Here is a 12,816-nt window from a genome sequence, read left to right as displayed (position 1 = left end):
CTATTTGGCACGGCTCTAGCTTTAGTTTTTGAAGCTGAGTCCAAATAAACGGTTTTAACTCCATAAAAAATAGGAGTGAAACAAGAGTGATACAGAAAAAAAATGAAATAGAGAGGTGAAGTTAGGTTCGAGCAGCAGCTACATTTCAGACTTTATTCCTAAAGTTAAATTAGAAGATCGAGCTCAACTAAACATGCTGTAATTTTTATATTTATCTTTTTTTTCTACTTACGCTTTTATTTACAATTTAAATTTTTATCTTAAATTTAGAGTTTATTTTTAGAGTATTTTTAATGTAAATTATTTTTTTAGCATTTAGTTTCATATTGCTAACCGTAGTATATAAAAGTTTTATTTATAAATTATTTTTTTAAATACGACAGTCACCCCCATTTGAACGTTTCCGGTCACTGGAAAATAATACGACGGCACACCTGCATGGTGTAGTTTATGTGTGTATGGACGGAACCTGGCATGGCTATTCTGCCATCGTTCTATCGTACCGTCAAAAGAGGACCTTGTTTTCTCCACCATGTCCATGACTCTGCAGGATTGCCACAGGGCTGTCATTATTCCTTGAGACATGTTCCAGAGGAAAACAAACCCTACCATGACTCTGCACAAACTATGTCAATTTCCATTTCTCAGATGGAATTCGAGAAAGATGGAAAATAGTACATCACTACAGTTATTTCATTCTTCAGAAGGGCATGTGTAAAGGAAAGACAAGATCAAAAATGGAGTTTTATTCTTAAAATTAAAAGTACATAGCAGTAGCTTTTTCTCCTCAAGACTACACAATTGCTTGTCCTAACTGTTATTAATCCTGAAGAATAGCCGTGTGCCGTCTTCAATTTTCAATTATGTGCAGCAAGATGTTAACATCATTTTTAAGCGTGTCACACCATCAACCAAATCTGCTCCTACAGCTACCAGATTCACAGGGCACACCTGCGTACTGCCGAATATTGCCAATCTAACATCTTCACTTGAGTTACAGAAGCTTCATTTCCAGCGTCCTTGAAAGTTGGCAGCAATGAGACAATGCTGCCAGAAGCAGGTCTGCAACAGCTAAAGTGACGAAGTTTTGTAGACAGCAAACGCTATGAGCCCTGGAATGAAGAAGAAATGTACTGGCGAGTGGATTACAGGGTTCATTACATAAGCCTTAACAAGAGCTCTGCAATGCTGCACGATGCAAAAATGCATCAGAACTATTTTCAAACTAGACGTACCTGTAAATACAGAAATTAACATGGATTAAAAGTGCATACCTTCCAATGTTTCCAAAGAACTGCCATGCATAAAACAAAAAGAAATTTCCTTATCCAACGACTGTTCCAAAAATTATCATGTTCTTTTTGTCTCCTGCTCTTTTGGTAGTAATCATCTTTCTTCTTTCCTGATCGAGAAAGATAATGTTCTCGATATGCTGTTCTCTCAGCAGCCATGGCAGCTAAAATCAATATTGTGGGTAATATCACAAAACAAAGGTGAGGGAGAACAATGACCAAGACATCTGGAGTACCGGCATGAAAAACTTCATTGCCACTATCGGATTGTCCAAGAACCCAGCCTCTAAATGTCATGGATGTGAGGTTACTATCCTCAGTTATAGGGTGACCAAACAACCAAGGGAAGACCAACAAATAGATCATATACACCAACAGCAAGGACCAAACAATAATCACCCTGGACAGCTCAACAAAAAGCCAGAAGAAACCACCAACCAAATGCTTCAACAATATCCACTTATTACCATTTGGACACAGATATTTGTATGTGAATCGATCTTTAAACAACAAAACTGAAGCTCGTGGTACAAGAAGCAATGAGAAAATCAGAGCAAAAACACACCACAGTGCAGGATGATATACCACAGCCCATTGGATGCCCATCACAATGAACTCCTTCCATGTCCAGCTAACTTTTGAAGCAAAGCCATTAACAGAGAATGGCCTCAACTGGCTGACACTAGTGTCACCTGTTATATCCATTACTTCAATTTGGAGCCAATATCTGTTTGGAGAGGGATCTGCAAATGCTCTCCAGTTCCACGGAATTAAGTACATATCTCCTCTACTTTCACTATTGTTTACCCTTTTCATTTCTGAGTCAAATACTACATCAAGGTGTCCTGGTCTTGAGTCATATATCTTTACAGAAACAGATACTAACTCATGTCGAGAGAATACAAGAGCCCTCACTGTGTCAAAAGTAGAAGCTCCCATGACCTGACATTTGAAGTCATGAGCAGCAGAGGCTCTCTGCATGAATCTTGAGTCAAGAGGAAAGGTGGGTAGTATGATTATACTCTTTGAGCCTAAACTAAAATCAATGTCAGTGTAGGAGACATAACCGTCATCAATTGCTAATACCCTCATACTTCTACTTTTTCTCCAATCACCCATCTCCCACTCCCAAAACTCTTCGTCAGCATGCACAGCCTCTTTAGAACAACTCTCCTTGTCACCATGGATTTCATATCCTTGGTGCATGTTAAATTGGTAGTAATGTTCTGACAGTGGTGATTCCTCAGTTGCTCGATGATAGTAACGCTTCAAATTCTTCCCAAACCTTGTATGAAGATGGCCACACAAGTATGCCGCTAATGAGTGCTTTAGAAACACATCCTTCATACTTTTTCCTGACTCTGTTAATGCTGAGAAAGACATTGGAAAATGCCCAAATGCGATCTTTGTCACCTGAGCCTTGTTGAAGTCAGTGTCCCACTGAGACAGTGACTGATCCAATTCGATAAGCTGCTTATCAGTTGGATGCCCAAATAGATTGGTCGGTCCTCTAAGACCAATCTCCATTGTACTATCAAAGCCAACAAACAGATGCTTCCGGCCACTACTCTGCAGGTACATTTATAAGTATCTCCATATATTACGTCAACATTATTAAAAAATGACCGCAATCAGAATTCAGAGCTAGAAGTTTAACTAGAGGATTATATATAAATAATAAGAACACAACTTTCCTATACATAACAAGTTGAAGACATTCAATCATGCATAACTTAAGCACTGACCTCCAAAGTGATGCTTTGTACACGGCCCTGTCGGCTTAGTTTGGCATTGATACTATACTTCTGATAGAAATCATAAACCCCCCCAGGGGAAGGTACACCAAAGCTATCATGGTTTCCTCTCAGATCATAGAAAATGCTTCTCGGAAGCTTGCTACTTTCAATTACATCTTTTATCGTCCTTCTATATTCTATCCACTCCACCTCATTTTGCTTCATAGTTAGTAGATCTTTGCTTTTCCCATCTGAACAAAAATGAATATATTAACATTTGAATATCTATCAAGTCGTGTTGAATAAAAAAAAATCAGCTTGTTCAAATGTTTGTTTAATATTACATAACTGTCAGTTCTGGAAGCATACTTCAAATAATAGTTCATTAAGAAATAAAGAGTGAAATTGCCAACAGTTTGTGCCTTAAATACCTATGATGTTAAATGTGCATGTCACAGTTTGTGTTTGTTCTATAATCTATCTTGGTGTAGCAGTGGAATTAATCATTTAGTGGTCAAAGTTACTGGTGGGCAAACTGACAGTAATTGGCCTCTTGCCACCAGAATTAGTGGTTGCAACTGGTTCATAATGCATTATACTTGTGAATTAAACACTGAATTTTTCCAGATTGCCATTTCAGCACAATCCATATGGTTTCCGCGAGTCCCATAACATTGAAATTCAACAGCTACATCCCACACAACATTGTCAATTCTTCATCTCACCGCATCAAGCGTACCTACCCACAGAAATTCAGCTCAATTCTAGCACATCTCGCATTGTACCAAGAAATTATTGCTTCTCATCCTCGGGAAAAAAAAAAGCTTCTCAGAACCATGCATCCTCCATTGCAGCGCATCAACGAATCATCCACACACCGCATTTTCTTAAAGTTATAATCTCTAAAACCTCTATCAGCACACATCAATGATATTACTAAACATTTCAGGCATCAGTTCGACTAAGCCAGATCGGATCACCCTCACCCCCACTGAAAAAAAAAGCTGCAAAAGGTAAGGACTAATGAGCCGGAAGAGGAGCACTCCTACCGGTGAGGTCTCCAGTGATGAGGACGAGCGCGGGGTTGACCATGGCGAGCGCCGGGCCGACGTATCGGCGGAAGTCGTAGGCGCGCTCCGGATGGTGGACGCTGAAGTGGAGATCCGACAGCTGGACCGCCCATACCACCCCCTCCGGCGCGCCGGATACCTCCCGTACCGCCCGCTCGTCAGCAGCGGCGGCGTACCACGGCGCTGCCGCCGCGGCGGAGAGGATGGCGAAGAGGAGGGGGAGGAGCCGGCTCCGGTGCACCTCCATGGCAAAGGCGGCAGTCGCCGGCGGCGAGGAGGCAAGCAGAAAGAAATGGGATGGGACCATTTTACGCTTTCGATGGCCGATGGAGATGTGGAATACGCTTTCAGGCTTCGGTAGCGTACTCGAGTCCCTTGTGCCTGTGAGGTGATTGCTACGGGAGAAAAATGATTTTTTGGGTTAATTAGATTCGTGCCACTTGTTAGTTTTGAAATATACCATTATATTTCGTTTAATTGTAAGGATGATATTATGATTTTAGAACTATTTCAAATATGTCATTCTTAGACCATATTGCCCTTTGCACATATTAAGGGTGCAGTGAATAGTATAGGGGCATTATGGTCTAATTTTTTTAGAAAAAAATATATTGAAGGGATATGGAGTAGCATATTTTGAATAGTTCTAAATTATAATGGTATTCTTATAATTAGTTAAATAGTAATGATATATTTTCAAACTAGCAAATTTATAATAATATGTTCTAATTAACCCTTTTTTTTATCAAAATCAAATGGCCAAAATGGAGTTCAGTCATTACGATATTGGTGAAGTTTGAGTGATTTTTGTCGGGCATAACTGTTCTCTAGAAGAAACTGGGAAAGCCATGTATCATAATTGATACTTCGTCCGTTCTAAAATATAGCTCTTTTACTAAAAAATTAGAATTAACTGTATTTCAAAATTGAGGGAGTAGTATTATTTCATCCGAATCCCAATTGTTATTTGGCTTTCTTTAGCTACCGAGTTGGTGTGCCCATTTTTAGCTAACAAGTTGTTGTTCAGCTATTATTTCGTAACGTTGTATGAAGTACATATAAATAGTTCTAGACTGTTTAGCAAAGACTATAATGTGGTAGAAGATCCTTTTTAGTCACTTCAGTGATTAATTTTTATATTTTGAATTGATTAAATCCCTTTCCCACCACTTGGCTGGCTTATTGTGATTGGAATCATGTAATCGGCTCTCTTGCTTCTTAACTTAAATTTATTTAATTCCAATTAAAACCTATGTTTATAGAAAATTCTCGAATATTCCTTACTTCATATAGAAGTTAAATTACATGATCACATTACTATATAAAATTTAAATTCTAAAAATACTTATATTTTAAAACAAAGTGATTTGCCTATGATATTTGGTCAACCTACAAAACTTTGAACCGGCTTTTGAATTCTGAATTGATATACTCACTACCTTTAGGAGGCTTAGGACTCCACCATGGCTACACCTAGTAGGCGACGCGAGTTCGAGAAATTTGACTTATAACAAACTAAGCTGAGTTATATATGAAACATAGAGAATATAATTAATTGAACTAGCTCGTCCTCGAGGACAACCAGCTTGGTGGGTCTCCCTCGCAACCATTGATCTGGTGTATTCCCGTGCCTCGTAGCCATGGGCTGATCGACATCCTTGGTGGGGAGTACTAGCTCTTGTACGCTGAGAGCATATTAGGGGCAAAAATATAATTTATGTTAAAAACTTTTATATGGCTTCTTAGCGACTTAAAGGCTGGCATTAAAAAAAAACAAAATCAATTCTAAAATCAAAGCTTTTTTTACCTTCACTTAAATGGTGCCTTGAGGTACCGTATTTTCTATTATAAAAAACTTAATACCATTGGATATATTAGATTACACTAAAAATTTGGTATATATACGTTTTTTCAAATACTGTAAAGTTTCTCCTAAATTAAGTTTTATAATTTAAATTTTAGCAACCGTATATATGCCATAGAACAATGAGACCCCTACTCGGCTATTCCATCAGATCTTACAAGATTATCCGGAGGACAAAGTTGGCATCATCCGTACGTAGTTTGGTACTCTCTTACACAGAAATGGATCGACTCGCGCAGTGGCAGCTTAATCGGCTCTCACGTTAGTCAACACCAAACAAACCTAGGAGGCTAACATGGCCGGAACCAACTAGAATCCAACGTTTTTATTACTTAATTTTTCGCAAAGAGAACTAGAAGCCACTATATTCTATTTACAAGGTCAGCTGATCACGCGCCAACCAACCTATGCATAAACTCATCTTCCGTACAGCGGAGCACCCGCCAATTTGCCTATTTAAACTCGGCAATCTTTCTCCTCGATCGAATAATAGCATCAACTAGCTCGATCGATCGATCCACCAACCATTTGCGTCGGCGCAATCTTGGATGCGGTTTGGTAGAGTGGCAATGGATGGATCCATGGTGAGGTCACGATGGTGCCCTCTGCTGGTGGTGCTCTGCTTCGTCAGCTCGAGCTCGCTGCTGGTGAGGTCGCAGACGTCGTCGGACTCGTGCGCCGCCGCGCTCAGCGTCGGCAGCCTCCTGCCCTTCAACACCACCGGCCTCAAGTGCCTCCAGGCATGGCCGTCGCAGGACTTCGTCCTCAGGGTAAGCTAGCTGGGTTCGAGATCGGTGTTCGATCGTGTGTTCTTGATTCTTGTTAGCTAGCTGCATGCATTGGTGGTTTCGCTCGACGTCGTCAATGGCGGTGGAGGTGACGGGTGAGTGGGTGGTGGTGGTTGCAGTTCGGGAAGGACGCGTCGGGGAGCAACGTGTGGAACTTCGTGCTGTCGGCGCCGGACACCGGCGGGTACATCGCCGTCGGGTTCTCGCCGAGCGGGAAGATGGTGGGGAGCAGCGCCGTGGCCGGCTGGGTGCCGGCCGGCAAGGCCGGCACGGCGAGGCAGTACTACCTCGGCGGGATGAGCTCCTCGTCGTGCCCGCCGGACCAGGGGAAGCTGACGCTGTCGCGCGGCCCCGCGGCGCCGGCCATCGTGTCCAAGAGCTCCAGGCTCTACCTCGCGTTCCAGTTTTCCGGCCAGCCGCTCACGAAGGTCATCTACGCCGTCGGCCCCAAGGGCACGCTGCCGGACTCCAACGGCCTGCTCGCGGTGCACCTGGCCATGGCGACCGGCTCCATCTCCCTCTCCGGCGGCGCTGCCGGCACCCCCGCTACCGGCAGCAGTGGTAACTTGCAAAATCACACCCACCGTCTCAGCTTCGTTCTTGGTCACGCACGCTCTAGCTGTTGCCACCATTGCTCACGTGTGTGTGACCATCTGCAGGTGAGGGCGACGAGGGCAGCGAGGGGAGCGAGGGCGGAGAAGGGAAGGGCAAGAGCGATCATTCCGGAGCCGCCGGCGAGAGCGGCAGCGACGGGAAAGCGACGACGACGACGACGGCCTCGGCGACCAGCTCAAGCGCGGGAGTTCCCCGCGCCCAATGGACAAAATGCGGCCAATTCGTTCAGATTTTGACGTATTTCGCGTTCTTCTCGGTCAAAATTTTATTTTAAATGTTTTCTTTTGTCATGATTCATTGATTCGCTCCGTTGGTCATTTTGTGATTCCTTCGTATACGTAATACGTTAGTGATGATGATCTCTCACTGTTCATTGCATGTCGTGGATTTAGGATCTGATTTGTCTTGTAATCTCGGAGAATATGGAGTTCTTTTTGACTGAAATAAACTATTTTTAGCAATTGATCGGACAGAGTATGATCTCAACCGAAACAGTAGAGTCAAAACACCATGTATTCCATCTATAAATAAGCCCGATCTCGCTCAGAAGGAACGCCGCCTCGTTCGCGTGGAAATTTTTTCACGTCGTCTCACGAGAGACCTGTACTGCGGCGGAAGCCATGACCCGTGTGACGGAGGACGGCGATGGCAGGGCGGTCGTTGGCAATCCGCTGCTGGTCCAATGCGGCGGCGGGGCGCAGTCGGCCGTCGCCGGCTACCCGCTGCCGAAGGAGCCGCCGCCGCTGCGGTCGTCGACGCGGCGGGGACGAACTTACCGGCGGCGACGCCCCTCCGCCCTCGCGTCCTGCAGGGTGTTTGCAATGGTACAGAAACACTTCCTTACCGATCGATTCTTGGGGGCGATTGTTGGCTTTTTCACCGACCAATATATTTACGATCGAAAAATAATTTACGAATAAAATTTTATACGTATCTTTTTAGCGACTAAAAGTCAACGTTGAAAAATAAACTTCGATTAACCTCCAAAATCACTTTAAATTTAAAGTTAAAAATTTAAATTTTAACTTACAAATATAAGATAAGCGAAAAGATAGAAGTGCAGATATATGTTAAAAAGTCATTGAGATAACCAAAGTATATGAAACATTGTAGCATTTCTTTGGGATTTTTTTAAGGTACCCTTAAGCCGTCCGTTATTTTGGATCCAACGGATTTGATTTTTTTATACTACACAGCTAGTTTAGTAAAAATTTTATGGAGATAAAATTAAAACTAAAATATATAACATTAAAATAAACTTGTGTTACAATTATGTATAATATTTATATTTAATATTAAAATAGATGGATTGCTAAATATATCTTATCAAAGTTAAATAAAATATTTAATATACTTATAAAATATATTGTTAGATTTAAATTTTAATACACTGCTACCCTTCCCACTTCTACTTCTAAGGTACCGTAACAAAGTAGGAGAAAGTCTGACCAAGTCTGGTCGAGAGCGCCACATATATGCGATCAGATAGAGTATAAGCTGCCATTGTTGTACGGAATATCATACCATATTACCATGTGATTTTGCTGTTTGACTCGACTGACTCTTATTGCCGATGCAGGCCTTTCTGGTTGTCATGGCGCTCGCATTGGTGACAGAATTCTTCCTCGTTGTGTTTCACGACACATTTCTAAGTCCCTTCAGCGTGTTGCTATTCTTGCCTATAACTGCCCTGCTGATCGCCGCATGCTACGCCGGCGGGCTCGCGTTGATCGTTTGCTTCGATGACGGACAAAACGAAAGCAACCGCCCGATGCAACATTCCCCTGTCTAGGCCGAGTTCACATCCTACTACTATTACAATTATATTAATATCATTATAGCCACTGATATATGAATACACCGATCGGAAAGATCCATATGTCAATGGTTTTAATTGGCAGTGCCATTATAGTAGAGGATACAGAGCACTAGGGGCTAAGTGGCAGTAATCAGGCAGTAGGTCGGCAGACAGTTTTTCTCGTTTGTTCCTTTTCAGAATGTCATGTTATTGTTGACAGTTTACATCGAGTTTATGTGCTGGTTGCATAATATCGGGGAGGATTAGAACATAGCATTATTTTTCAGGGATAAAATTTTTCTTCTTTCTGAGATTGAGCTGATTGTTCCTTTGCTCTCCAGCACCTTGGACACCAAAAGGTTCCACTTGGCCTCTTCCTTTCTGCTCAGATGCTGCATTTTCTCCTTAAAATGCCTGTATAGTAGGAGTAAATACAGCACTTAAATTCAGATCAGAAATACAGATGCTCTGCACTGCTTCTCCTTAAAATGCCTGTAGGAGTTAAATGCAGCACTTAAAAATTCAGCTCAGAAATGCTGAACAAGTAGAATGGTGCTGACCTGCAGAGGGGAACCTGACAAGTTTCAGGTGCAGAGCACATGCGAGAATGCAGCTCAAGAAGCTGCCATATGCGCTTGCAGCTGGCGCAGCCACCAGGTACCCGCGTCTTGCATGCTGAGAAATGCCGCAGAAGCAGCTCGATGCCCTTGCAGGCAGGAAACCTGCAGATGGCCTGGCTGCCCTTGAGCGTTTGATCTCGAGGGCCAATCGTCCTGCATCCATCTCGACATATATGAACAAGAGCTCCCATGGCTTCATGCAGTTGCAGATAAACCTTCTTTTCTTCCAATCTTCTTGCTCTCTCTTGCCTTTTCTGCATCAGTTCAGATTTCAAAACAAAGAACATATCATATAATTTGCAGATCATGACAGAGTACACAGTACTGAGGGGTTTATTTCTAAACAAAAACACGGTGAAGTTGCCAAGTGATTTAAGCTATATGACCTAGAAAGATAATGCATTGCAGAGAACTACTCACTGTATCTTCTTCAACGAGGGATTCAAGCTGCTCCTGCTCCAGGCTTGGGTTGGCTTGTCTCATTACCTTCCACCCTTCTGTCTGAGTGATCGTCTTGAAATCTCTGATGATCATACGAGTACAAACGAGGGAGAGCCGCGGCGCGTCGCACAGTCTAGCAAGTTGTAGTATGTCCACCACGTTCTCAGGAGAAAGAAAAGATTTCTCCAGTTGGTTGATGCAGACACTCTTCAGAGGTGGTACTGAGAAAACGTGGGAGAGTACAAGCTGATGAAGTATATACCTCTTCATCTGATACTGCTCAAAACTTCAACAGAAAAGCAACACCAGTGACAAGGTTTTCAATCAATGTTAAAAGAAACATCATATTTCACAAGGGAATAAAATCTGAATTAACTTCAGTATCAGTAGCAGAAAAATGGTTCAGACAAGTGATCTTATCTACATTTCTACAGGAATGCAACCAACTCTGAACGTCACAAAAGCTACTAGTCTGAACATTTCAACCTTTTTAACAACAACGACGAAGTTATAAGGAATAAGCTACCATGAAAAAGCAAACTAACAAAGTATATCATACCGTGAAGAGTAAAGAAATCTGATGAAAACATGGACTGCTTCTGATGGCACACCAGGAATCAGGATTTGTCGGATACCATCTTGTACTTTAGCTTCTTCCAACATAGCTCTTAGAACAGGCGATTTAATACCCTTCAAAAAAAAAAACTCAGTGAAGTTCTTGTTGAACAAGATGACTATGTGAGTCCCTGTTACACGAATAACATAAGAAAGCTTTACTTACGACAACGCATGAATGCGACATGATTTCATTCCCATCATCTGTCAAAATACGGAGATCATATTGATAGGCTTCGAAGAACAACTTGTCCCAGAAATCCTGGACCTCTTCAGGGACACACCTGCAAGCCTTTGTATTGCTGGAAGTTCTTGGTGTGCCATGAGAAGTTCCGGGTAATGGAGGTGGATCAGGGGCATTGCTGCACTGTGGAGGACTATATCGGCTATGATCTGCCACAGCTTTGGAGCCTGTCAAGCTGCTGCACTCAAGACGGATATCAAATGAGCCGTCGATCACAGTGCCATCCAATAAGAATTGTGAAGAGTCCAATTCAAGGCATGCCATCAACTACGCTTCTCTTGCTTTGGACTCTGAAAGCAACGAAAATGTTTGCTCAAAAAACCATCTCACCGTACGGAAGCACAAATTAACTAGCCAGATACTATTCCGTCAAAAAATAAGAGCATTTTTTTCTTTGTCAAGCGTATGACGATCCGTTTTATTTAAAAAATAAAAAAAATTAATCGCAACTTAAAATACTATTTATATTTTATCGTAATATAATAATAAAAATATTAATCATAATCTATTTGAAATAAGACGAAGAATTAAACATTCTATCTTAAATCTGAAAAATTGACTTATTTTAGAACTAAGGTTGTACTAATTATTTGCAAGCCAGGCTCACTGAGAAGAAGATAGTAACAATGGAACAAATGAATAACACGGGAAACTAAGTAAAAGTGGTTAGTTCTAAATTAAATTAATTGCTTTGATGTTGGATCCTAGCTGTGCGACGTGCGTTACTTCCAAGAAACAAACGTAAGAGCAAATATGTTTCTTCCCTCTTGATCCAAACAATCTCTGATAGTGTGAATTTTTTCGAGGTCCAAAATAAGAGCGAAAGCATACACAAACGATGAATCGGCGCAGAAAGAAGCCTCTAGCAAAAGAGCAAGCCCAAATTTCTGAACTCTGAGGCTGCTTCTGAAACCTAATACATCACAGAACTTATCTGAGCGACTGACTGAGCTACTTCAGCTCCTCGCACATGAAAGAAGAAAAAAGATTCGACGGGGCAAAAAAGAAAAACTCAAAATCAAAAGCCAAGAACCCCAAAATCACAGCGGTTTGTTTGCTCACCTAAAAATCGGAATCTGCGAGGTCTCTGCAGCAAAAAAAAAAAAGGGAGGAGAGGACGAGAGGATTGAGGAAGAGATGATGAAATTGCACCACCACCACAGCGTCTCCAATCTGGCAATCTCCGTAGCTTTGCTCCAAAAGCTTCCCCTATATAAGGCCCTCCTCGCTGGGGGTAGACACGTGTCCCCACCAGGAGGTGGGGCCCACGCGTCAGTGAGACTGCACGGTCCGGGTGGGAGAGCCCAAGACCATTCGGGAAAAAGGAGCTGAAAAAAGAAAAGAGACGTGCTCACCGCCAAGGAGGAAGTGTCAGCCGACTCCGACGCCCAATCCAATGGGAGATCGCCACGTGTGCAGACGACGGCGCCGACCACCGCACCGCGCCCACAGGACAAAAGAGGCGCGGGACTCTCTCGCTGCTCGGTGGGCCCAGGGCGGCATGGGCGGTCCACGCAGATAAAATCATACTACTGTGGCTGCGTTAGTATGTTCTAAAATATAGTAATTAATTTTATTGTTTATACTATTAAATATCTATTAAAAATAAGATAATTTCCTCACAAGATAACAAATCCAATATGCTCATGAACCCAATAGATGGGCCCACTGGCTAGCCGCTCGTGGGGTGGTGTGAGGTGGGACCCACCATGGGAGCTGAAAGTGGAGGAGTG

The 12,816-nt window shown here is 42.5% G+C and overlaps 4 protein-coding genes across 5 annotated transcripts; 2 read left to right on the top strand and 2 right to left on the bottom strand.

The window, feature by feature from the left end:
• Positions 1 to 610: 610 nt before the first annotated feature.
• LOC102705119 (putative metallophosphoesterase At3g03305) lies at positions 611 to 4,391 on the bottom strand. Of its 2 annotated transcripts, none has more exons than XM_015832848.2 (4): positions 4,078 to 4,391; positions 3,038 to 3,279; positions 1,275 to 2,861; positions 611 to 1,112 (listed from the first exon to the last, which is right to left on the bottom strand). In XM_015832848.2, the coding sequence occupies exons 1-4, from the start codon at positions 4,343 to 4,345 to the stop codon at positions 1,104 to 1,106; spliced, it is 2,106 nt and encodes a 701-aa protein (XP_015688334.1). In that variant the 5' UTR covers positions 4,346 to 4,391; the 3' UTR covers positions 611 to 1,103. The 2 variants fall into 2 exon arrangements, with proteins under 2 accessions (XP_015688334.1, XP_006645155.1); XM_006645092.3 differs by having other exon boundaries at positions 613 to 1,188.
• Positions 4,392 to 6,510: 2,119 nt separating this feature from the next.
• On the top strand, positions 6,511 to 7,639 carry LOC102716374 (cytochrome b561 and DOMON domain-containing protein At3g07570-like). Its single transcript, XM_006646493.2, has 3 exons — positions 6,511 to 6,732; positions 6,870 to 7,311; positions 7,410 to 7,639. The coding sequence occupies exons 1-3, from the start codon at positions 6,511 to 6,513 to the stop codon at positions 7,637 to 7,639; spliced, it is 894 nt and encodes a 297-aa protein (XP_006646556.2).
• Positions 7,640 to 7,909: 270 nt separating this feature from the next.
• On the top strand, positions 7,910 to 9,500 carry LOC107303474. The gene is made up of 2 exons (XM_015832778.2): positions 7,910 to 8,189; positions 8,945 to 9,500. Exons 1-2 carry the CDS (start codon positions 7,986 to 7,988, stop codon positions 9,155 to 9,157), a joined length of 417 nt encoding a protein of 138 aa, XP_015688264.1. The 5' UTR covers positions 7,910 to 7,985; the 3' UTR covers positions 9,158 to 9,500.
• Positions 9,243 to 12,255, bottom strand: LOC102704850 (BTB/POZ and TAZ domain-containing protein 3). Its single transcript, XM_006645091.3, has 6 exons — positions 12,146 to 12,255; positions 11,006 to 11,373; positions 10,784 to 10,914; positions 10,204 to 10,510; positions 9,724 to 10,037; positions 9,243 to 9,577 (listed from the first exon to the last, which is right to left on the bottom strand). The coding sequence occupies exons 2-6, from the start codon at positions 11,345 to 11,347 to the stop codon at positions 9,427 to 9,429; spliced, it is 1,245 nt and encodes a 414-aa protein (XP_006645154.1). The 5' UTR covers positions 11,348 to 11,373; positions 12,146 to 12,255; the 3' UTR covers positions 9,243 to 9,426.
• Positions 12,256 to 12,816: the final 561 nt, after the last annotated feature.

This window comes from Oryza brachyantha, chromosome 1, assembly GCF_000231095.2.
Source record: "Oryza brachyantha chromosome 1, ObraRS2, whole genome shotgun sequence".
Taxonomy (NCBI): Eukaryota; Viridiplantae; Streptophyta; class Magnoliopsida; order Poales; family Poaceae; genus Oryza; species Oryza brachyantha.
Note: the sequence above shows the minus strand (reverse complement) of the source record. Positions and strands in the feature narration are given on the sequence as shown.

Coding starts and splice junctions, on each gene's coding strand:
- LOC102705119 (XM_006645092.3), bottom strand. CDS start 4,345: ATGGAGGTGCACCGGAGCCGGCTCCTCCCCCTCCTCTTCGCCATCCTC. Junction 3,280..4,077: donor CATCACTGGAGACCTCACCG/GTAGGAGTGCTC, acceptor ATTTTTGTTCAG/ATGGGAAAAGCAAAGATCTA. Junction 2,862..3,037: donor TACAAAGCATCACTTTGGAG/GTCAGTGCTTAA, acceptor ATGTACCTGCAG/AGTAGTGGCCGGAAGCATCT.
- LOC102716374 (XM_006646493.2), top strand. CDS start 6,511: ATGCGGTTTGGTAGAGTGGCAATGGATGGATCCATGGTGAGGTCACGA. Junction 6,733..6,869: donor CGCAGGACTTCGTCCTCAGG/GTAAGCTAGCTG, acceptor TGGTGGTTGCAG/TTCGGGAAGGACGCGTCGGG. Junction 7,312..7,409: donor CCCCGCTACCGGCAGCAGTG/GTAACTTGCAAA, acceptor GACCATCTGCAG/GTGAGGGCGACGAGGGCAGC.
- LOC107303474 (XM_015832778.2), top strand. CDS start 7,986: ATGACCCGTGTGACGGAGGACGGCGATGGCAGGGCGGTCGTTGGCAAT. Junction 8,190..8,944: donor CCTGCAGGGTGTTTGCAATG/GTACAGAAACAC, acceptor TTGCCGATGCAG/GCCTTTCTGGTTGTCATGGC.
- LOC102704850 (XM_006645091.3), bottom strand. CDS start 11,347: ATGGCATGCCTTGAATTGGACTCTTCACAATTCTTATTGGATGGCACT. Junction 10,511..10,783: donor AGATTTCTTTACTCTTCACG/GTATGATATACT, acceptor TTTCTGTTGAAG/TTTTGAGCAGTATCAGATGA. Junction 9,578..9,723: donor TGTCAGGTTCCCCTCTGCAG/GTCAGCACCATT, acceptor CCTACTATACAG/GCATTTTAAGGAGAAAATGC.